At 38.4% G+C, this 23,954-nt stretch overlaps 1 protein-coding gene across 1 annotated transcript in view; it reads right to left on the reverse strand.

Moving 5' to 3' along the window:
- Positions 1–23,851, reverse strand: part of ARMC1 (armadillo repeat containing 1) — a 30,957-nt gene extending 7,106 nt beyond the window's left edge. Inside the window, exons 1-3 of the mRNA XM_082755254.1 lie at positions 22,788–23,851; positions 20,799–20,999; positions 16,630–16,721 (exon numbers count right to left, since the gene is read on the reverse strand). Coding sequence (XP_082611380.1) covers positions 16,630–16,721; positions 20,799–20,972 — 266 coding nt within the window. The 5' untranslated portion in view covers positions 20,973–20,999; positions 22,788–23,851. The remainder of the gene's footprint in view (positions 1–16,629; positions 16,722–20,798; positions 21,000–22,787) is intronic.
- Between the last annotated feature and the right edge of the window lie 103 nt (positions 23,852–23,954).

Here is a 23,954-nt window from a genome sequence, read left to right on the forward strand (position 1 = left end):
TACAGAAATACAGTTACATAGTCAATGCATAGCAAAAATATTTAACAGGGACTTGTTAAAAGAAAAAAATAAAAAAGCAGCACTGGTATCACCAAATAGAACATTCAACCACCTTCTGCCATTTGTTTCTTGTTGAAATTCAGAGTGTTTGGGCTAGCTTTGAGCTCAAGAGTTCCCATTCTCATTCATCTTTTAGTGCTTATCTTTTAGCATAATGTTTTCTGTGCTAATCAGAACTCAGCCATGCTTGTTTTCACTCCTTAAAAGGCATCAATGCCAACTAGAGACCCAAAATTACAGTTAAAATTTTACTCAGATCGGTGATTATGTAAAACTATTTAATTAGGCATACTCCAATTTTTAATGCTTTTTAAATTCTAATGTAATATAAACAAATCATCCTTCTTAAACTACATATGATTTACATCAGTTTGACAACTGCAAACAAAAAGCAGCAGTAGGTGCTCAGTACATTACTGTTACTTCAGTCATGTCAAGCTTTTTTAAAAAAAAAAATTCTCAATTGCCTTTTACATTTCATTTTCCACTTTCCTCATTACATAATAAAAATTATTTCTCTACAGAACCGTAACCTTGACAAACGTTTTCTTCTCAAAAGTTACCGAGCAACAACAGCAAAGCAGAATCCCACATTTTCCTAAAGAATGCAAAGGAGATTTCTGACTAGACTAAAATTTGTAATATGAACTACATGGTAGCATTTTTCAGATAGAAAAAAAAAATCCAGGTAATACGCTCAACATATATTACTTTCTTATGATTAATGAAAACTAATTTTAACAAAGTACTAAATATAAATCCGTTGTCCAAATTCAATACCAGTGATTTAAACCTATGTGCAGAAACAAAATTATTGCTGCATAAGCTCACAATTAATCTTAAAATGATGAATCCGAGCTTTACTGCTTTGTTTAGCAAACACCAAGTAATTATCAAGTATCTTTAGAATTACAGAAACAAGTGCTGAAAACTCACAAAGATTTCAATTTCATCATTCCATGATTTATTAGATAAAGTAATAGAATAGATTATAAAGTTTAACAGCAAAGCCATGCAAGCTGATGTCTTGAGGTGGTAATAAAATAGCTTGTGCAGAAGAAGTGATATCTTATCAAGACACCAAGAAATTTATCCACCCACTAGTTTTGGCAAATTCTTTCAACCAACAACAAAAAAAAAAGCTGTTAATATAAAGTAAGCTACAATAAAGGACTTTATTTTTTAACATTAAAAAGATAACAACTAAACACAGTTAACTAAGCACATTACTGAAATTTCACTATCCCACCTACAGCACCCACTAACAGTTGGCAACAGTTTTTGTTTGAATACCATTGTGCTATTGCACCCTGGAACTTAAAAAAATCGTAAAGAAATAAGAAATACACCTGATAATATCTATAATATGTATATACACACACATATTTGCATGCATACTCAAAAAAATAAAGTTACCAATATGGCTGTAAGTATAAAATTTTCCATTGTCTGAAAGTCTAAAATCAACAGTGAATTTCATACATTTTGTACTCCTAACATTATAGTTGGCGTAATTTTTGGAAGAGTAATAACATACAATTAATTGCACTATTTACACAAGTTGTTGATTTGAAAGCACAGATTTAAATCCACTTTTATTTGATAGCATTCTAAGTTATTCCTAAAACACACCTACACAGTCAAATACATGCATACACACTTATAAACTACTCATATTGTTTCCTGTATTTTAATAGAAGATTAGTACTACTTATCACTAAGTTACAGATGATAACAGTAATTATTCCTTTTACATTAAAAAAAAAAGGTCCCAACCACAAGACTACTTTTATATAAAAGAAAATCTGTTGAACTAAGTGAAAGACTGGGTAATAGAAGCTGCATGAAAGTCAGACACTACACTACAAAGGTAAGAATGATGGATGTGAAATAAGAATATTAGATTGCAAGACAATCTCAAAAAAAAAAAAAGGTTTAAGACAAAGTTTTATTGTGTAGTAAAGAGATACCATGCTTTCAGCAACTTAGTTAAATCAAAATTCATAAAATCCCACACAAAGCCTTTATAATTGTGTTCTTGTAAAATGAGTGGATACAAGTTTTGCATCAATCTGTTACACATTCATTAAAGCAATTCATACAACAGCTATAAAAAATAGAAACCTTAATATCTCTCAGAAAAACATCCATCTGTAAATAAACAAGTACAATAAAACCTATTCTAAAGCCAAATTAATGTTCAACATTGGCTATTTTTATGCACTATAGTCGTAACAAAACAACAAAGCTACATGCAAAATTAAAAAAAAAAGTAGTAGTAGAATAGTGGAAGCTTCAAAAAAAGAGGATAACACTTGGGCTGTGATTTTATTCCTTGAAATAACTGTAACCTTTAGAGGTGATTGTTCTTAAGACAGTGACACGGGCCCTCCCATTGAGCGTGCTTCAGCAGTTTCTGATCCCTCTGCTCATAGCTGTGTGACCCAGCCTCCCGCCACTGTCAGAGCAGCAGAAGGGAACTCCTGCTCGTCTTTCCACCACCCTTGTGCACACTTTGGTACAGGGCACACTTCATTCACCAAAGGAGGTGCAGGAAGCTCCTGCGGAGTCACTAAGCAGTGACCAGTGCTGTCCTGGCCCTGCTAGGGAAATGGTAGTAGCCTCTAGTTGAAGGAAGACTAAGAGTTAGCTACCACTCTCCTCAGAGGCAGTAACATCTTCCATTACTTCAGCAAGATTTAGAAGATGCCTGTCAGAAACCCAAACCTTTAACTGTCTTCTTGAATTCCTGTCATCCTAGACTGCTGTCTGTCCTTTCACTATGTTCACTCAAGGCTGGCTCTATAAGTAAGATAGACACAGAATCCAAGTGACATGTGCTGGATCTGTGAGAAGAGGATTCAAGAAACATTTCTCATTTTTTATGAAATCAAAAATAACTTTATAAACATAGCCCAAGTGCTACAGATGTTTTTAATGTAAGATATTTTAAAATCAGGACTTAATATTTTAAAAAGGGCTTAAACAAGATCATTAACAGCCACCACACCAAAGGTACATGTCATGTGTGTAGAGTATGCATGCTCAGAAAGAACATCAAGCATGTAGCATGATGGCTGTATCATCAGCATGTGATCCAAGTACACACACAGCACCATAAATGTGAGCAGAATGGCCCCAGCAGCCTTCCTAGAATAGCTGTATCTGATGTAAAGGGAAGAATTACAACTTTGTTACTTCAGAAGTGCAAAGGCTGAGGAAGACTAATATAATAGAGCAGATTTTCCCCTTCTGGAGAAAGACAAGATACAAATACATCTGTTTATATACTTCTACATATGCGTGTGTGTGTGTAAAAGACCACCCTACCCTTTTTAAAGCCATAATTTAGTATATATGTAGTTTATACAAACATACATACATAGACATGCACCCCTGAATCAGGGGAAACAGATGCAACCACAACCCTGCTCGAAGTACAGCAGATCCTGTGAAAAAGCCATTACACGCATTTCCTCGGTGGCATGCATGGTGCTCTGAAGACACATTAGCTAAGCAGACAGCAGAAATACTACAACTCCATTAGAATGTTCCTACTGGGTTTGTAACCCAGAGACAGGAGGTTTCCGAATTAAAGAGGATATCTTTGTTTGCCAGAGATTCAATGACATCCCAGACTCTATCAAAAAGACTTGGGTCATTTCATTCCAAACATGAAAGTCTCACTTCTACGACACTGCTTTTGGTGCTCAGCTTGTCTGCTGCCCGTAAGACCAAGTTAACAACTGGGCCCATTCATGAGATTTCCAGGCAACCGGGAGAGGTGCCTGAGGACTGAAGTAAATGTCGTATCTATCTTTAACAGGGGCAAGCAGGAGGACCCAGGGAACTGCAGGTTGGCCAGGCTCACCTCATTCCCTGGGCAGTTCACATAGCAGCTAATTCTGGAAACCATTTCCAGGCACATGAAGGAGAAGGTGACCAGGAGCAGTCAGCATGGGGAAGTTCACCAAGGGGAAGTTACACTTGGCCCAGAGGGTGGTGATCGGTGGCTGTAGGACTGCAAAGTCTGCTTGCAAGCCACTGTCAGCAAACCCCAGAGGTTAATTGTGGGTCTAATAACGTCCAACATATTCCTTAATTGTCTGGATGATTGGGTAAAGTGCACCCTCAGGGAGTTTGCGGATGATACAAAACTGAGGGGAGTGGCTGACCCACCAAATGGTCGTGCTGCCATCCAGAGGTGCCTGGACAGGCTGCAGAAATGGGCTGACAGGAACCACATAAAGCTCAACAAGGAGATGCGGAGGCCTGCACCGGAGAAGAAACAACTCCAGGCATCAATATATGCTAGGGGCCACCCAGCTGGAAAGCAGCTTGGTAGAAAAGACCCTGGTGGACACCAACTTGAACACCAGTCAATGTGTGCTTGCTTCAAAGTACACTAACAGTGCCCTGGACTGCATTAGGCAAAGTATTGCCAGCAGGTTGAGGGAGGTGATCGATCCCCTCTACTCTGCACTGGGGAGGCCACACCTGGAGTGCTGTGTCCAGCTAGGCCCTGAGCCAGGACTAGAGAAGGCTCAGAGGGTGATTTTATCTATCAATTTTATCAATTGATTTATCAAACAATTTTATCATTTTTAGAACACATTTTAGAAATATATTTTATTAATGTATACAGACATTTGAAGGGAGGATTCAATGAAGATGGAGCCAGGCTCTCTGCAGTGGTGCCTTGTGACAGGGACAAGATGCAATAGGCACAAACTCAAACACCGGAGTGTCTGCCTGAACATCACGAAACACTTTCACCATGTGGGTGACAGAGCACTTGTACAGGTTGCCCAGAGAGGTTGTGGAGTCTTTCTCCATGAAGATCTTCAAAAGCCATCTGACATGGTCCTGGGCAGCCTGCTCTGGGTGGCCCTGCTTTGGCAGGGGTTTGGATCAGATGGATCCAGAGGTCCCTTCCCGCCTCAACTTTTTTGTGAACACACAAAGAGCTCAGCTGAATTCCATACTAACTGACCTAACTCATAAACATCTAAAGTCAACTGAAATGAAAACAACTCTCAAGTTAACATGTGGTTTTATTACAGAAAAATCCTATGCATGTCAGTGATAATGTAATGAAGGGTTGGACGCAACTTTTTTTCTTCTAAATACTAGTTTGAGAGACTCTGTTTCTCAAATGACTGAAGAACCTCTCCAAAAAGTTCAGGAAAACACGTGGTCACATACAAGTAAATGTTTTCAGTTATCCCTAACTCTTTTCATACATTCAAAGTAGTGCTAATGCTTTTCCCTGGAACTCTAAGCTGTCATTTTCAGCCATCATTTTACTTCTATAATAAGCCTCATTCATTGCAGTAAATGCAGTATCCTGTATGACAAAAAAAGCACAAGAATTTAATGGACTGGCAAGAATTCCATCCAAATTTGTTGGGTGAATGTGGCTGTATTAGAAACCTTCAAGCACATACTTGGTAGAGATCAAGGGATTCCATTAGGGTTAAAAATGGCTAAAATTGCTATTTGAAACAACTATGCCCTTAAAACCACTGATGTATTTATTTGCAGGTGACCAATTTTCTTTCAGAGTTCATTTTTCCTGTACTCAAAGACACAAACACTGTCTTTAGCAACATCTAAAAGGAGCAGTAAATTACAAAGAATTGCTATATTCTGTAAGGAGAGGAAAAAAAATCACTAACCCTCAATTCTAGAAGTGAGGCACAGTGATTGACATGATTTTGATGAAAACTTTGAGCATGAATGACAAGCCTAAAGAAAGAGCATGGTATTAGAGAAAAAGCAATCTGTTTCAAGACAGTTATTTGATCTGGCTGTTTTTCTGGCTGCTCTGCTCCGGTGCCAGGGCAGGATTCCTTCTTATCTCCAAGAATGCTGCTCTTTCTTGTGAGCTTTGAGTGCATCCCATGATATGTTGGTCTCACAAGCATATGGCTGCTCTCCTGACTCGTTCCAGGCAACGGGCAGGCCATCTGAAAACAACTTGAAAAGGAGCATTACTTCAGTGCACGCTTTCTCACAGCCCCAGGAAGGTGCTATTTCCGTGCCACCCACTACAGTACATCGCTTGCTCAGTTTCCTCTAGCCTTAAAACACCCAGTAAAGGCCAGATAACATTACACAGCAGCTGATGAGGAGGATTAGGATTACCACCTACTTTCTTAAAAACACATTCTCCAAGAGCAACATCTCAGGACAGCAGCGGGTTAACAATAAGAACTACAATGCACAGGAAAAACTACAGAACCTGGAGGACTGCGCTGGTTTAAAGCAACCCACTGAGCTGCAGCACTAAGATCCTCTAAACCCAAAAAGCAAGCAGCCAGACTGCCTGATGCCTGAGTGCAGTTGTTACGTGACTTCACCTCAATGATAACAATGTGCTAGCTATGCATCACCTTTATTTACTCCAGAGCTGGCACATCGTGGAAACAAGGCAAGGTCAGGCTGACTTTCCTAGAATGCTTTCCAGACCTGCCAGATGCCTGACGCTTTGCAGGTCTTCCAGTCCCTACTCTCACTACTAACCTTGACAATTTGACCAGGAGATACCAAACTGCAAAAAGTTCAGAACAGAAAGAAAATACTTGATGTCTTGAAGTTGATTTTGTACTAAACAAGAGATATGTCACTGACATTGGGAATGAGGACTGCATTTCCCAGTACCACTTCAAGCTCGGTACAGGTGATATGCCTGCTGACCTTAGAAATTTAAAGAAATCCGATGTAAACACTGGGATATTCTCAAGACTGCTAAAAATCAAACCCAAACCCTAAATATTAAATACAAAGTTTATATCTGAGTACAATCACAGTACAATTCCATTAGGTAGTCAGTGACTGTGACATAATCTTAAACATTTAGCAGACAGAATAATTATCTGGTGCTTAGACCATTTCCTTGATTCATGCTATTGTTCTCTGATCACAAGAAGAGAACCTTCAAGAATAGGATAACAGATTTGAACATATGCCATATGCTTGACCCAGCTATTCATCCAATTTTGTTTAACTCTTGCTATTTATATGCTAAATGGAGGATCAACTTTTGATCTTCCACAGCTTGCTATCTACCATATGGACATATTCTCCATCTAAAAAAAAAAAAAAAAAAGATAATCAAGGCCTGTTACTCAACTAAACTCAAAAGGCTTCAGAATAGCATTTGCTAGACACGAGTCTGCACAACAGACACAAACTCCATGCTGAATTTCACAGTAGCTAGTTCCAACATCTTGCCTGCTAATGAACAGTAATCATTTAATGGATTTATATGGCAGAAATCATGTTCATTATATGGCTTCAGCAAATTGCATTGGGGTTAAAAAAAAAATCTTAAGTGTAACATCGCTTTCTGCTCCTTTCTCGTGTAAGATATCAAACACTGGAATTAAAAAGGCAATCTCTCCCAGTAATAACATTGCAGCAATCAGGCAGGAATATTGGTAGTGCTGGCTTTAGGAACTGTAATGAGGATTTTAGGAAGATGAAGGAAGCCAAACACCATTTGTATTATCAACATTTTAATGACATTTAGTATGTCACAATAATATATGATGATAGTACATCACTATCTGGAAAATACTTAAATACCTTCCAAAAATATTTGAGTAGTAAACCTCATCTATTTCCTTGAAATCTAAAAGGAGAAAGAGGGAAAAAAAAAAAAACAGGGGAAAAAAAAAAAAAAACAAAAAACGGGGGCTGCAAACTTACAGATAAGGTTGCCCCAAACATATCCTCTATAAACAATAGGAGTTAAAATAGAGCACCAACCTGTAGCAGAGGAAAAAAATAAGTTTAGTCTCTACGGGCCTATCTGTACAGAAGTGATGCATCTATCCAGCAGAACCTTGAAGGAGGTAACTCTAGAAAACTCTATAAGCAAACACCATTTAGACATCTTGTTTTCATACTAAAACTACTTGTTTGCAATAGATTTTTTTTTAATATGTTAAAGCAAGCCATCATTAGCAGCTTCACTGCTAGCCAAAAGGACAGCACTCATGCAAAACAGTTTGAAGCATTCATCAAGATTAAAAAAATAGTTTTGTTACCTTCATGAGGTACTATGTAATTACAGAATGTGCTGATTTTAGTTTATTGCACAGGACTGCCCACTTGCAAAATAGGACAGAAATCCTGCAGAAAAAATATGTTCTCTAATATGTACTGCCAAACCAGTGCAAAAACATTCCTGAATAGAAATTCATTTAATTCAGAATAACATACTCACTTTGCATTCATTGCCCCAAGATTAAAATTCCCTTTCTTTTGAAATAATAGCTCCATTCAAAAACTGCTAATGAAGAATAATTCACAGCAACATTTTTTTTTTTCTCATCACACACCACAAACTGTGTTCCTTGCTTGAACATTCAGGAAAAATACGGTAATCCAGACCTGGTTTAACAGAAAAAAATCTGCCTTTTTTTTTTTTTTTTTTGAGACACTTAACAAGAAGGCCTAAAACCAGGAACAAGCACCACTTGTGGACGTGCTCAGTGCAATCCAAAAGTAGACACGTGACATTGGCAAGAAAAGATGAGAAACCTCTCAGAGGTATCTATGAATTCCCTTTTCAAAGATAAATGGCTCTAGCTTAAAATACTGTCAACCCACACCTGCAATTAAATACTTCACAACACAGTTTTCCATTTTCATTTCAAAGCATCTTTGCTTTTTATTTTAGTGAGCTGTCAGAAGAAGTCAGTGTATCATTGAAGAACCTACCTCAGCACTTTTTTCTTGTAAACTCAATGGTAAACAGCAAAGGTCACTGTTTCTGAAATATATGAATAACAGCTGACTACAAGGTTTGAGAGTAAAGGCACCTTGTGTTGCCACCATTCCCAACTCTTTTGCCAATCCACATAAAATCTTTTCCCTCCCACCTCAGTACTCAATCCCACCACAAAAAGAGAATGTGGTTTTCTTTTGGCATGCCATGCCAGGCCAGTCTTGATGCACTCAATTCAGCATGAGAGATTTTTTTCTTGCCACATAGTAAACAATTTGTTAAATGCCAATTTTGATTGTTTTAACATATCCCAACTATTGCAACACTCTGTAAACCATCTCATTATTCAATATTCAAAGCCGTAACACTTCTCAGAGGCCATTATTTGCTTTAATATCAAAGTCTGCAAAAAATAGGAATTAAAAACACCTTTAGCTCACACTACTCTAAAATGCTTAACTTTCTGCTTCTGACAGTTTCTAAATGAAGAAGAAAGTGGCTAAGCACAAAGATTTCATATATATATATGTATTTATTAAACTATTTTCTATTTCACACACTTCTTTGCAGTGTTTCAAAGTTCTTTTTTTATTCAGCAATATTCTTCACAGTATTTCTTGCCTATAAGGAAAAGTTACTAGCTCATTTTCAAACTTCCCACCTGATTTCTTCATTTCTAAATGCAAAGCACTCAAAGCAGTTATGATTGTTGCCCTCTCTTTGTCAAAAACAAATATAGACCCTGAATTACACTGAGACAAAGAGCAGATGATGAAAAACCACGCAATCAACAGCCCTGATGCACATGCTAGATATCAAGTGGAAAGTTATATGGCAGCAGCAGCAGTTTGGAGAGCAGAAATTCAAACCAAACTGTACTACGAAGTGCAGTCAGTAATAATAGGAACCACAAAATAGGCACTACAGAAAAGCACATGACAATGAAAAAAATACAAACACAGAAAGCCAAGTTTGACTCTAGTTTGACAACTGAAGCGATTAGAATACAGACCAAGTACTGATCATACAGTGTCCACCTAGTAAAAAAACAAGTTAGGTACAAGAACAAGTGATGACTTAGTAATAACTCTGACTACAGAGATATTCAAAGATGAAAGAAACAGAATATTAAAAGCAAAATGACCCAGTACATCTCATAAGGCACAGAGAGGATCCTTCCATTGGGTCGCACTTCTGTATTTTTCTCAGCGACCTACTCCACACACACAAAAAAAACCTTCCCCTTAAATTGCCCCTCTCAGAATCGAGGTTGAGAACAGCTTTTTAAATGACTGCTAACTTCTATGAATCCCCACCAAACATTAGTCCCCTTTAATATTTCAATATTTAAATGATTACTTACATCTGAACTGCTGGCAATCAAGTCTTGGACTGCTTTCACAAAATGATACTCATCTATTCAAGCTTGTTTTCTTGATCATACAAGAATACTAAGATTCTCCCAGTAGTTCAATTAGGTCATGACTGAAGTCAAAGTTAACACTAATACTTTAAAACTAGAATTTTTATGTCATTTCATTAATGCTTTTTGTATTTTATTTGTTACCATTTGTTTCTGTGCCTGCATCTGTGTTGAGTTCATGACTTCCTATGCCTTTTACAATGCCAAATATACTGTAAGAACACAAAAAAGAGAGTCTTCAAACATTTTAAGAACAATTACTGAACTCCCATTACTTTGTCACAAAGCAAAAAGGACGTGAACTTTTACTGTATACATACCTTAGTGATGCAGGCAGCCTATGACATTGATCCCATCCTCCCCCCACCTTGCTACTCCTTCCAAATGATCTATAACCATCTCCAAACACCAGGAAGCTGTTTGACAGACAAATGGAGCATTCAGCCACTTAGAACAAGTAATACAGTATATTTAAAGATGGCATATGAATGTTGCTTATATTCCCTAATATTTCATTGTGATTGCTTTTTTTTTTTTGACAGATACTGCTTCAAAAATAACTCCAAAAAAGAAAATATTTCTGAAACTTAAGATGAACAAAATATATAATAAAAATTTTCCTTGAAGAAAGTAGGCACAGAAGAGTGGGATATTTAGCCATTTTGCTTAACAATGCTGAATAAAGCAGCCTGCAGACACCCTCCTGCTGGGACCATCTATTATTAACAAGCACATTGTTACAGCACTGAATAGACTGGAACCCCACAGCCCGAAGAGATGCCCCAAATGTCATTTAAAAGAAGCACTCAACTTCTAGTAGACAAAATATAACAAAGTAGGTAAAGTAGACTTGGAAAGATAACAGGGAAGGCAGCATGGCACAGAGTGCATTTCCAGGTCAGGAATTTAAGGTCCAGGTGGTACATTGTAAATCATTTCTGAACATAAAACGTTTGTAACCTTAAGCTCAAGGAATATTTCAGACATGATAACCATGTATCCCAGAGAAAAACAACTTCTCAGCATCAAAAGTATGGTTTCCCATTACCCAATCCTCAGCCATTTCTCCATTTTGATGTTAAAACACACAACACATAAGAATTACAAAATTACTGTTTCATGTACAGAAAAATATCTGTACAATCTGTAAAAAGCTATTTGTCTCATTTTCACACCAAAATGTAAGTATTCCAATCAATCGCCTAACTATATAAATGCAATAAGTGTGTTTTGTTGTCAGAATTTTTTAGCTGCAGTTTTACACAAAGTATTATCTTGTGGCCACTTATAATATGGCAACATCCCCTCCATCATCACACATCCCTGTAAATATGTAATTTGCTTTCTTGCTAATTAATACGTGGCCTTTGCCCGGCCTTCCCCCAGCCATTCTTCCTTTCCCACAAAGGAGACAAAGAAGTATGTCAGACAACAAAAATAGCAAAGCTACTGTGACACTACATCCCTACTGCTCTCATTTCAGCAAATGCTACCTGAAGTACTCCGTTGGGATTTTTTCTTCTTTTTTGTTTGTCAGACACCATAAATTTAAACTTTGCTGGTTTCAACGAATAATTAAATTTGCAAAAAGTCTAAGTAATTAAGACTACCAAAAATTAAAATTGAGTAAGAAGTCAGCAATTATAGACTGCATGTATTTTACCATATCTGCAAGGGACTCTAATTAAGCACATATTAATTGCCCTAATCTTCTTAGGCAAGTAATAAATTGGAAGAGCTGATTAATGCACTGGATTTAGTTCAGCTTGTTAAATCTGACACCCTGGCAAAGGAAGACTATCTTGAAAAGCTCTTTTAGCTAAGTAATTGGAATTTTACTCTCAGTAATTTGCCGTGCCATAATAAGACCTATTCAGTATATTGACTCCTCGTCTTTTTTTTTCCAGAATACATGTTAGTTATATTTAAACAGTACCATTATGCTCCTCATAAAGATTATGAAAAATTATGACCTTTGACCTTTACTGTCCATCAAAACTCACTTTCAGTCTGAACACAAATTGGTGTATTTCCTTGTAGGCTATAAACCCTAATTAATTTTAATTCTAGAAGCAGCTAATAACATTTTATAAAGTCCATACGGACACATTAAGTGCTCCATACAATTCATAAAGGCAGCAACTAAACCAGTTTTCAGTATAACCAGTTTTCCTAACTGCTAACTACTAAAATACATTGAAACACCATTCTCCAATGAACCTCAATCTTTCCTCTTCTTTTTATCTATTTACACAAGCACTTATTCACTTACAGGTACTCAATCACCTGGCAAGGGAGTGATAAACATTTTTTGATAGCAACAAAACCCAATCAGTCATTAAAAAAAAAAAGATGTTTGGAATCCTCCAGGTAGGGATTTTAAAGGTCTGATTTCTCTCCAACACACTTACTAGTCAAGACTGAAGCACTTGAAAGAAGAGATGCATCAAACTTCACCTAAAACTAAGCAGGTGTGGAAGAACAAATAAGAAATCTTCCCTGATTAGGCAGAAATCAGCAAGTATAGAAGAAAATTTTTATATTCAAATGTCTTGAACGGCTCCTCATACATCCTAGAAAATGCAGAAGTGTATAAAGCCTTTCATATGAAGTATCTCAAAGTCATACAAGTTGCAAATCAAGTTCAGTTTGAAAAAAACATAAATATATATCACTCCCTTCAAGTTTTTATTCTGTACTCCTCAGAGCTGACACTTCATATTTCTGCTCTAGAGTCTATAAGCTCCAGTCTCTAAATCTAAAATCTGTTACTCTTCTGTTCACAAAACCTAGTATGCACACATCTTGAAAAATCAGTCATTGTGAGCCTAAAACCTACCTTTTGTTCCTTAAGTGAAATGCAGTCAGCTGACCCTTCATTTTAAGCATCAAAATGATCTTTCACAACTGAGCCATAATAGTTACTGTAAACGAGTATCAAAAAGCTGATCAGAGGATGCTAGGGAACTGATAAGCCATGAAATGAGACATGAAGGTGCCTCAAAGAATTACAGTTAAACTAGGATGTCTCTCATATCAATATTTCCTGTCTATTCTGTGTGATGCAGTACAGATAGTACTTATCATTGGATAAACAGGTGGCAGACAACTTCCACTTTCATTCTAAGCAGTCTTCTGAAGGAAACAGTGCTTCACGGTCATGATGAAAAGCCCAAATAACCTGCTATGTCTTCCTTTCGTTGGTTGTGTATGACTTGCAACAAAAGGTTCTTGGCCTGATTGAGGCTGCCTGTACTTTTACAACTAATTGTAATTAGTAAACCAGCATTTTTCTTGTTGGTGATATCAATCATTCAAAATTCTCAGTCTGTTAGACTGCCTAAGTTGAGGCAGGTTTACACAGAGAGCCATCAAGAAATTCCACTCCTGACCCCGAGGTCTCAATACCTTCAAGGCTTATAATCAAAAGTCACTCTCACATTGAGAGAAGCCCTCAAATTTCAGGATGAGCATAACAGAAAACAGACGAGAACTGGAATTCTAAACAAATTCGTGGCTTCCTAAGCAGTGTTTGTCAGTTCACTGCTGAGCTGTATTACCTTAAGTCTAAAGTATGACAACTACACAGTTTGTACCTTGTCTCTTTGTGCACGCTGCTTGGGAAGATAAAATAACACCACTCCACCCATGGCAGAATACAGGCACAGTTCAGTATTGAACATGGAAAGCTACTGCCTATTATTTAGGTAAAAGAGAAATCAATTAAAGTGAATGGTGAGAGTTAAATGCCCTTGATAAGAGGACAAAATTCACACCACAGGTTGCATTTAACTCGTCAAGAGCAAAGGCCCAGTGACTACAAGTTCTGGTCTGGAAGGTGCAGGGTTCCACCTCAATTGAAAGAACTGTTTAGTAACTGGAAAAGCATAATAAATTCATATTTCAGTATTAACTGTTTGTATTTTTATAACACGTCACAAAAAAATTATCTGAAATACAAACTAAAGTGTGAAAATAATGAGAAGACTTCAGATGGAAGTGATGAGCTAGATATGCAGATTCTGGAAAGTATATTTTCTGGGAAGTACGTACAATGGAATGAACCAACTGAAGGCAGTAACACCAACACATTTATTACCACACTTATTAATGATTACTTTCAGTTCAAGTGATTACAATTTCTTCTGCGAAACTGAAATTACATCAGAAGACATTCTCCATTTTGTAGAGCAAGTGTGAAGGTAGAGACTTTGCATTCTCCCCTACAGACTTCGTAACAGAGAAAACAACCCCAAACCATTGTTTTTTGTGACACAAAGAATTTTCATCTATCTTCTCAGCACTTTTTTTTTTAAACCATCTTTCTCCATATTTCTCCAGGCAATACAAAACTTAGTTTCAGCATTTTCTGTCAACATTACAGCCTAAAATCCTGACAAGCACATGACAAAGTCTTGTGTTTGAAGATGCTATGTATTTAAATTTTCATCATATCACACGTTCCAAATGTTACAAGCATACAAATCAAATGTATGTTCTTAATCTTGCCAAAGAGCTTTCTAGAGAAAAAAAGAACACCTACAAGATTCCCAGTTTTTAACTGACTTATCTCTCTTCTTCTGCAAGTTTCTGAACTTCACAGTCTTTTGGTCCTTGAAATTGAAACATGGAAAAAAAAAGTTGTTTAAGGAATTTCCACAGAATTCTTTAAACACAAGTTTTAATTATGACTGTTGTTTGAGTAATATTTGTTAATTACAGAAACCAATAAATACTGTTCCCCTTTCACCAACTTCTTGTTGATTACATAAAATGCTAAGAAACCATACTCTAAATAGACATCCGATCTATACTAAAAAGCAGTTTGGCTGAAACACTTCTAATACTACCTAAATTTTTCAGTTCTTGCTTTTACTATAAAGTAGCAAACAGAAGACTTCAGTACACTTTACCTTAATTGTAGCTGTCCTTAAAAACGGTCAATGCTGTTAAGACTTGATTCCATTTTTTAATCTACACTATTAGGAAAACAAATTTCAAAAAAGGTATAAATAATATACTACACTAAGAAATTAAGAACTGTTTGCTTCTGAAATTTAGTCATTCTGTTCATCTTCCTATTTAAGACATTTGTTTTAAATCCTTGTGTTTTAGGTATCTGGTGGATAATAAGATGACATTTTAGTTAAATTTCATGCCAATACATAACATTGTTAGTTTTAGTAGAACTAATGAAGGACTTAAAGGTAAAGATTTTTAATCTATTTTTTGAATCACATAGGACTTATAAAGAGACCAGGAAATTTTCCCTTTCAATTTTTCAGGTTCAAACCTTTAGACCAGCTGGGTCAAATTTACAATGGGAGGGAAGGAGGACAACAAAACACCACCAAAAAACTGTATGGGATGAAGGAACTAACAGATCCTAGCCTTGGGTTCTCTCCAAAAGAAACTTCAAACTTATTCAAGTTATACACTAGAGATTCAACTAACATATTAAACATTTGAAAGCTTTCACCTGAACCTCTAACATACCAGTTCACTTCTGTTTCATCCTTTTTTGTTTTGCACATTCCTCTGAAACTTATCTCTGTGCAGGTTTTTCTCCTCCCTCTTCCCATCTGAAGTCTACTTAACTGAAGCCCCATCAAATAGTGTGTAAAATAATCACCTGTTTGATTACTTGACAGCAAATTTACTTTTTGGTATGACAGACTGATCTCTGAAGGAGTCGTTTTCATGTTTTGGTTTGGCTTTTCTTTTTGCTAATGATTCATCTTACCTCATCCTATTAACTGGTAAACATGCACATGTATGATCTCTAGCATGCATGTACCCATACATCTCTCAGTATTTAAAAGACAATGTTTAGTATTCTTAAGAAAACCCAACAGTACCACATTTTAAGAGATATAACTCTTTTGATACTTCACAATTTCCACAAAGAAATTAGAGACCACGACAAACCTCACTGACTTCTACATCACCACCAAGACATGTTTCCACAACACAGAACTACAGGTACAAACTTTCAAAAACACATCAAAACAAATAAAATGCATACACAATTTCCCTCCCAAAAGTGGGATTCAAAGAACAAACGTGACAGATGCCAACCATTTATATTAAATACACCAGGGGACATAGCACCCTTAAATAATGAAAGAGGTTACAAAAGAACCTAAAAGGAAGAGAAATCACTTATGTGTAACAAGAGCAAGAAAATTGTTTGGCAGAGGACTTTCAAATGAGTATTTCCTGTATATTATGATCCAGTTACTTTGCTGTACTGCAAAATGAAGACGAGTAATTGCTAGCAGTCACAATTTCAACAAGAAGGAACGCAATTTTAAAAATTCACTATACAAAATCATGATTGAAATTTTACTTTGCAACAGAATGTTACATTTATGCAGTCTTCGGATCCAACAACCCATCATAAACTTACTTTTGTATTACATTCTGTAAGCTGAGCATCATACCCAATTCACTTTTCATCTTTTCTCTGTTGGCACGGCACTCTGCCAAATAGCGGAGAGCCTAAAATAAAGAGGACAAATCAGCAATATTTCCAGTACATTATCGTTCATTTTTATCAGTTTGCACCCACAAAACATTCACAATGTCACCTCTAGTAAGAAGACACAGAATATTACCACCTACTGTGAACATTAAGAGTTGCTTTATTCTCAAATACACAGAAAGCACAGACCATCTAATCTACAAGACAAGGTTGAAAGACTGGGTTTTCTCATTCTAAGAGAATCTAAGGGACTATCTAACAGCTTCCTACAACTACTCATAGAGTCTTTAGAAGATGGCTAAGAGAAGCTTTCCTCTACAGCAGCATACAATGCAACAAGGGAAAGCAAACACAAATTGCCATTTGTGAAGTTTAGATCAGATCTTACAATAAGCACTACGAAGGTAGTTCAACACTGGAACGATGACCTAGTGGGACTACAGAATCAGGGACAAATCTAGAGCTGACCTGAGTGCTGGTGACAGTCCCGCTTCAACCAGGAAGCTGAAGGGAATGACTTCCAGAAGTCCCTTCCAACCAACACCTTTGTGTTCCGAGATCTAATGCAATTCTTTATACACAAAGCATAACTTCCATCAGTTCTACGGACTCACCCAGTACTAGAAAACCATCACCAGGAACTGAGCTCTACCACATTGATAAGTTTCTAAAAACTAATTGCAATACTGGATACATTAATAGTGAAAAAGGGTTATAATGTTTAAAATACCTATGATGTTGAAGTTATTCATCACTCCATGCACATACAAGAATAAGAACATAGAAGTACCACTCAGCTGCTTAGGTTACTGTTACCTAAACTGGGAATTAACACTTATTTGTTGTCTGTGGATTTGTTTATTTGTCAATAACTCTTTGCACAACTTCACATTGCTGACCCCAGACAACTGTTTACTCCTAACATAATACTCTTCCAGTTGAAATTTCAAGTCCTTTTCATGAGACATCTCTCTATGCTCAGTACTGACAGCCAAACTTTTATTAGAAGAAAACTTTTCTTCTTCCAGAGGTGTATTTTCATTGTACTTCAATCTGCTTTACTCAAGTAAGTGCAAGAACTGCAGACACAGAATCTTGGGATTCACAAATGTAATGGGTTATAAAATTAGTTTTGTGATAGCAAGGTTAAGCAGCACTCTAGTGACTTAAATAAAGTCACATAATAGCTATGCTGCTCACTAGCTGGTTTAAAAATAACCTGCACCTTAATACCTTCAAAGAATTAATTACCCATCTTTCCCTCTAAATCATCTTTAGCACACACTAGGTAAAATTCAAGACCATTCTACGGCCTTTTCAGAAAGTCTGCCTGCTGTCTGGCATGACACAAACTCTAATTGTGATTTCTGCAAGTTCCTGATGAGGATCAGTATCTAGCTTATAAATGCTGTGCATTTTCTTAAATAATTTCCAACTACGGGCAAATAACAGAATGATGTTTTTTGACTATAACTTCTTTGTTAAGGCAAGTACCTTTAACAGTGGGAAAAGTTTCTCAGATTTTTAAGTTTGTTTAGGCAATTTAGCAAGGTGTAATGTTTTTATAAAGAAACTCCCCTTAACAGCTAATTAAGAGTTAAAACATAAGCAGTCTCTCTTCCACCTATTATTTACTTCTTTCATACACAAATGTAGTTTCCACTAAAACAGGACCAAAGACAAGTTTGTCAGAACAATTTCAGTGACCCGGCTTTTCAGCACAAGGAACTCCTACCTGTTTTCCAACTCCATGGGAGATGCAAACGTCTGCACCTTCAAAGTCAGATCATTTACACTTCTAAACTGCAGTCTACTGAAGCATGAGACTACTATCATGGACTTCAGCTCAGCCTCTGTTCAGCAAAAATACTCAACCATGTCAGCCTTCAGCTCATAAATAATTTCAACCTAATCAACAGGCCTATCTCCATACTTGAATGCAAGCATACTGTTGTAAATCTTAAAACATCAAAGGTGTCTTTTATCATTACACCTGAAATGGTAATGCAGTTGCTTAACCTCAGAGTCTGGTCTTTGAAAATTTTAGTCCAAATTTTAGGAAGAAGTATTATCACCTGGGTCACTTCTGATTTTGATTTAAAACATTCAGAGCCTTTTAGCATGTAAAACATACCACGAAAAAAAAATGCAATCCTGGAATTAAACTAGAGCAAAAAAAATATACCACTTCTTGATCAGATCAGAGAAAGGACTGGGCTGAAAATGGATCTGTGGAAGAAAGTACCCTCCCTGAAGGATCCTACAATATATCAAAAAGTTAAATACGGATTTATTATGACTCATATTGATTAGTTATAATTTCCACTATGGGAATCACAGAATGAAACAATAAACAATTTAATATCAGTGCTGCACATCCTTTCATTGGGTACAAACTTAATGGAAAATCATTATATTTAATGATTCCCATTCAAATAGAAGCACCTTTCTGAATGGATAGCAAGAAAAAAAAATAAAATTGACATTTCAGAATGGAAAAATGTCAAAGAATGAGACTATAAATTTGTAGATAATAAAAGCTACAGAATCTAAGAGTTTCAAGAACTCATGAACAAAACTAGCCTGGATAGCAGGCGAAAACTTGTCTCCTTCATAAACTGCTCAGTTTCTGACTGCAGCCAGGGCCCTGGAATATCAGGTGGTTTCCTCTAAATGCTGATTCTTAATTTACTCTACCTGTAGGTAGTCACTAGATGGAAAACCACAACTGTCTCCTATTCCTACCAACTAGATGTCTAGACCACACAATTTCAGCAACATCCAGGGGTGTGGAATCACACTGCAAACTGGACTAGCCCTCACAGATCTGAGGAAGTTACTTCCTTTTGTGTAGGGTTAATTCTTGCAACATGACCACAGATTCATTACCAACTCAGGCAGTGAGAACATGAAGAAATGAAGGAAAAGAGACTGAGACACCCAACCAAGATCCTCTTTTAAGACCACAACCTAAGGAACCTACATTTTAACGAAAAAGAACAAAACATTCTCAAGAAGCATAACCTCATCTCAAAACTCTTCTAGTGAAGAGCATTTAGAGTCTGGCAAAAGCTATGGCAACTCTAACCTGAAAACCCATCAGCAGGACACTTATCTCCTGGATTATGGGGCCTCCTTCCCTGAACCCTGAAGAGTATCAGACACACTGGAGTCATTCCAAGAAGTTCATTAATATCCATTGTGAAAGCAAAACAAAATGAAAAATGAACAATTTTGGCATGGGTTAAGTATTACTGGTATAAAAAAATAATGTATAATTTCATGTAAGAGCCAGAGCTCTTGATTTTTTTTTAGTTTCACTTTGTTTAAAATTCAATAATGATATAAATATGGAAAAAAGCATGACACGTATGAATAACTTAAAAGTCTCCTTGTGAGAATTAGACTTTTAAGGAAACCTTGACTTTTATTTGTCCTGTTTCTAAGCATGAGATACACTTTTTAAAGTTAGAATTTGGATTTAGGATGAGAAATTAGGACTTGAGTGTTTATGACTTACAAGACGAAATGGACAAAAAGTGCAACAAGTGGGATTTTTTTTTGTTTTAAAAATCCTATGAGGATGGTAAAATGCTGCAACAGGGTGTGTGAGAGGTTACAGAATCTCTAACTGGACACAACCCTGAGCTGTGATTTAATTAGTCAAAGTCTGATCATGGGACCAGACTACATAACCTCTGGAAGTCATCTCTAATCTAAATTACCCTGTAATTTATGACCCTTTTTTTTATGCGAATGTCAAATCAGCGTTTGTATTTACCAAGCTCCACAGTTTCATCTTAAAAAAATAAGAATAAAAATCTTAAGGGTGCTTACCTCCCTCCACAACAAAAGTGAAACAGCTGTATTAGAGGAAAAATGCAGAGCACATTAATCTCTTCCAACAACCATGATTCCCCTGGAATAATGTTCCACTGCTAAACAATTTTTGAATTGCATGTTTCTCTTTAAAAAGTGTATAAAGAGCACTTAACATAAAGGCTCTATCTTTTACAGTTCTCACTTCTTTAAAGACATAGTAACAAAGTTGCAAAGCATCCAAGCAATATAAAATTTATCTCCAGAATACTCACCAGGAGAGCTGAATGAACAACCGGAGGGTTGGGGTGGTCCAAAAACAGGATGAGACCTGGCAGACATCCTTGGTCCTGAACGATAGCCCGCCTGTTCAAGGGGTCAGCTGCTAGATCTCGGAGCTGGTTCACTACGGACAGCGCGTCAGGCTCCTCACTCATGGTAGAATTCATTTTTCCTACACCACACGTACAAAATACCTGTTGAAGAAAATACGTATTAGTAATGGTTATCATCAGTTAAATCACAGGTGAGGCAAGAATACAAGTACACTGGGTTATTATATGTGTAAGGGTACCAAAAAAGTAACAATTCATAAGGATGGGATCTAAATTTCACATATAAAAAATATTAATAATATTTTGACTTGTTTCCTTTATATAATTTTAGACCAGTCGACCTTTACAGGAGTACATACCCATGTATATATAATATATAAAAGTATATTAATATTTTTACAGTACTAACAAAGATTTCCAGGAAACCCATGGCTTTCTCACAACTAGGCAACCTACAAACACCCTTCTGTATAAGCACATGTAACACCAAAATCTGTATTTTCAGAGTGCCTTTAGCGATGATCTCATTTTACAGAAAAATAAACCAAAAAAAAGCCTACAAAAGATTAACCCCGCATCAGGCAGCGTGATCATTACTTTTTTAAAATCTGTATTTACCAAGTGACTAGCATAAGACCATACTCACTCAAAGGTAAAAAGGTCTTAAGGCATTTTTCGTAACTTCTCACTAGTTCACCTTCAATAAAAGGGGAACAACCAGGTCACGCCTCGCTCCAATCGAAGCCCAAGCCACATCAATTTCAAATGAGACACGTTAGCTTGACAGTCTCAGATTCCACAGCTGTTTTAATGAAGAGTAACTACTCTACAGGCAACAAAGCATGTGTTTACTCAGAAGAGAAGGTCTGCACCTTGGTGCAAAGGAGCAGTTTGCTTCAAAGGGCTGATCATGTGCTTCTGAAACTACTGAGCACAAACTGTGGTCCTGGTGTTGCCATAAAAAAAAAAATCACTTGTGTGAGTTTGTAAGGCACAAAACCACAAATAATGGCGTATTGTTAGTTTGTGTTCTCCTTTCTCCTCTGCATAAAAATAAAAACAAATTAAATTTGGATCTGGTCACACACTTTTGATGTAATTTCCCAAACAAATAATATAGTGGAAGCATTATCTGTAAACAACCATAAAGATGCATTTTGGTAATGATAATTTCTGGCAGTTTAACATTGGGGGGAAAAAAAATGCTGATTTCTGCATCACTGGCCCTACTTTCAGGAAAGCAAGTGCTAATGTGAAAGGTCGATGGCTAACCTCCAGGTGCATTTTCTTGACTACCATAATGCCTAAAGAGACAAATTGGAAACTACAATTCCATCCAATAATACTTTGTATTTTCAAAACAGGGAACCCGAAACGTTTATGAACTCTGTACCAAGTTCAGCACTGCCTGCATCCCACAGCTGAGAAGTGAACTTACTTAGAGCCTAAAACTCCAGTCCATTGCGAGCCTGCTGCTAACAAAAGCCTCCGACTTCCAGTTCTGTGCCCTGTGCATCGCCTCCTTCCCACCCCTCTCCTCTCGCTGATCACCCCCGTTTGCTTTTATCTTTCCCAACCCCATAAAAACACGCCCAGCTTCACCCAGACCCCCCTCCCTATGCCAATTAAAGCCCTTACTTCTCCCCCACCCCCACCACACAATTTAAGCGCGCTGCGCGCCCTGACATATTTTCAAAAATACATAATTAAGCCATTTTAAAAGTTTTAGGGAATTACCGAGATCCTGGAGGCCCCCCGAGGAGCCGCCCCCCCCCCCCCCCCCCGGGCCCTCACGGGGCGCTGAGGGCGGCAGCGGGGGCGGCCTCCCCCTCCCGCCGGGCCCTGCCGCGGGCCCGTTCCCCCTCCCCGGGGTCTCGGTGCCCTCCCCCGGGCTCCCCCAACCCCACACGGCCGCCCCCCGCCCCGTACCGCCGCAGGGGCTCAGCCCCGGGCCGCCATGGCCCGCGCAGGGCTCCGGGCGCCTCACACGGCCCCGCTCCGCTCCTCTCCGCCGCCCGCCCGCCGCGCACGCACCCCGCGCCGCCGCGCCCGCCCATTGGGCGCCCCGCCGGCCGCGCCCCTCAGCCACTCGCGGAGCGTCTTGTTGAAGGGGGAGGGGCTATCGGGTGGCGGGGCGCCGCTGGGCACGCCGGGAGATGTAGTCCGTAGAGGGACGCAGGCACATGGCGTCTCTATGGCGTGGGGACGGAGCGGGGCTCACAGCTGAAGTACACCTTAATAACGTTTTGGCGTTACTTAAAACCTGAGGTAAATGTAAATACAGCACGTACCGGCGCTCAAAACAAGCGCAAAGCAGTCAGCCCCCAGCCCACCAGTCCCACTTCCCTGAATTTATCACGAACAGGCTTTAATCTTATTTGCTAAACAGCTTTATTTATCAAGTAAACAAACAAACAAAAACTTGGTGTAAAGCTTTTCTCATTCTACATTCTACTGCTCCACTCCGCACAGCTACGCTCTCTGAAGCCTGAAGTGCCCGCACTACAGCTTTCAAGCCTTATAATACTTCAGTGAAACTCTCAACACCAGCAGTACCTTCCAGGTCCAGCACCAGGAAAAGCACTGTTTTCTTTCTGAGGCAACCTACGCCTCGGCAAATCCCTGCCAGGAATCTATTTCACCGTGCAGCCCTGCAGCTCGCTGTGCACTACCGTAAGAGCACTTGGCCTAGACTGGACGACACTTTTTAACCTTTCTGGGACATTTTAACCAGACACAACCACTATTACCACCAGAGCCGCCAGCCTCATAGCGCCGTTAACAGGCAGGGCGAGCCGGCTGCACCATGAGGCAGTGCCGATGCGCCAGGGAAACGCCACAAAACCTCCAGCAAACAAACCAAACGCTCGGCGCTTCCCCCACCAACACCTCCCACGCTTCCGAGGAGCTTGCTCGAGGCAGAGTGCGCTACGGGTCCCGTTCACTCCGTTATAACCAGGCACAGCCGCCTCAGACCACTCCCGCAGCGCTCCCCACCGCTACGCCCCCACCTCCCACCCCACAGGAGATGGCGGCGGCCCCGTGGCCGCTTTTATAGGCGCCGGGAGGGTCACGTGATAGCGAACGGAGGCGGAG

The sequence above is a fragment of the Aythya marila genome, assembly GCF_965140915.1.
Source record: "Aythya marila genome assembly, chromosome: 2".
Classification (NCBI taxonomy): domain Eukaryota; kingdom Metazoa; phylum Chordata; class Aves; order Anseriformes; family Anatidae; genus Aythya; species Aythya marila.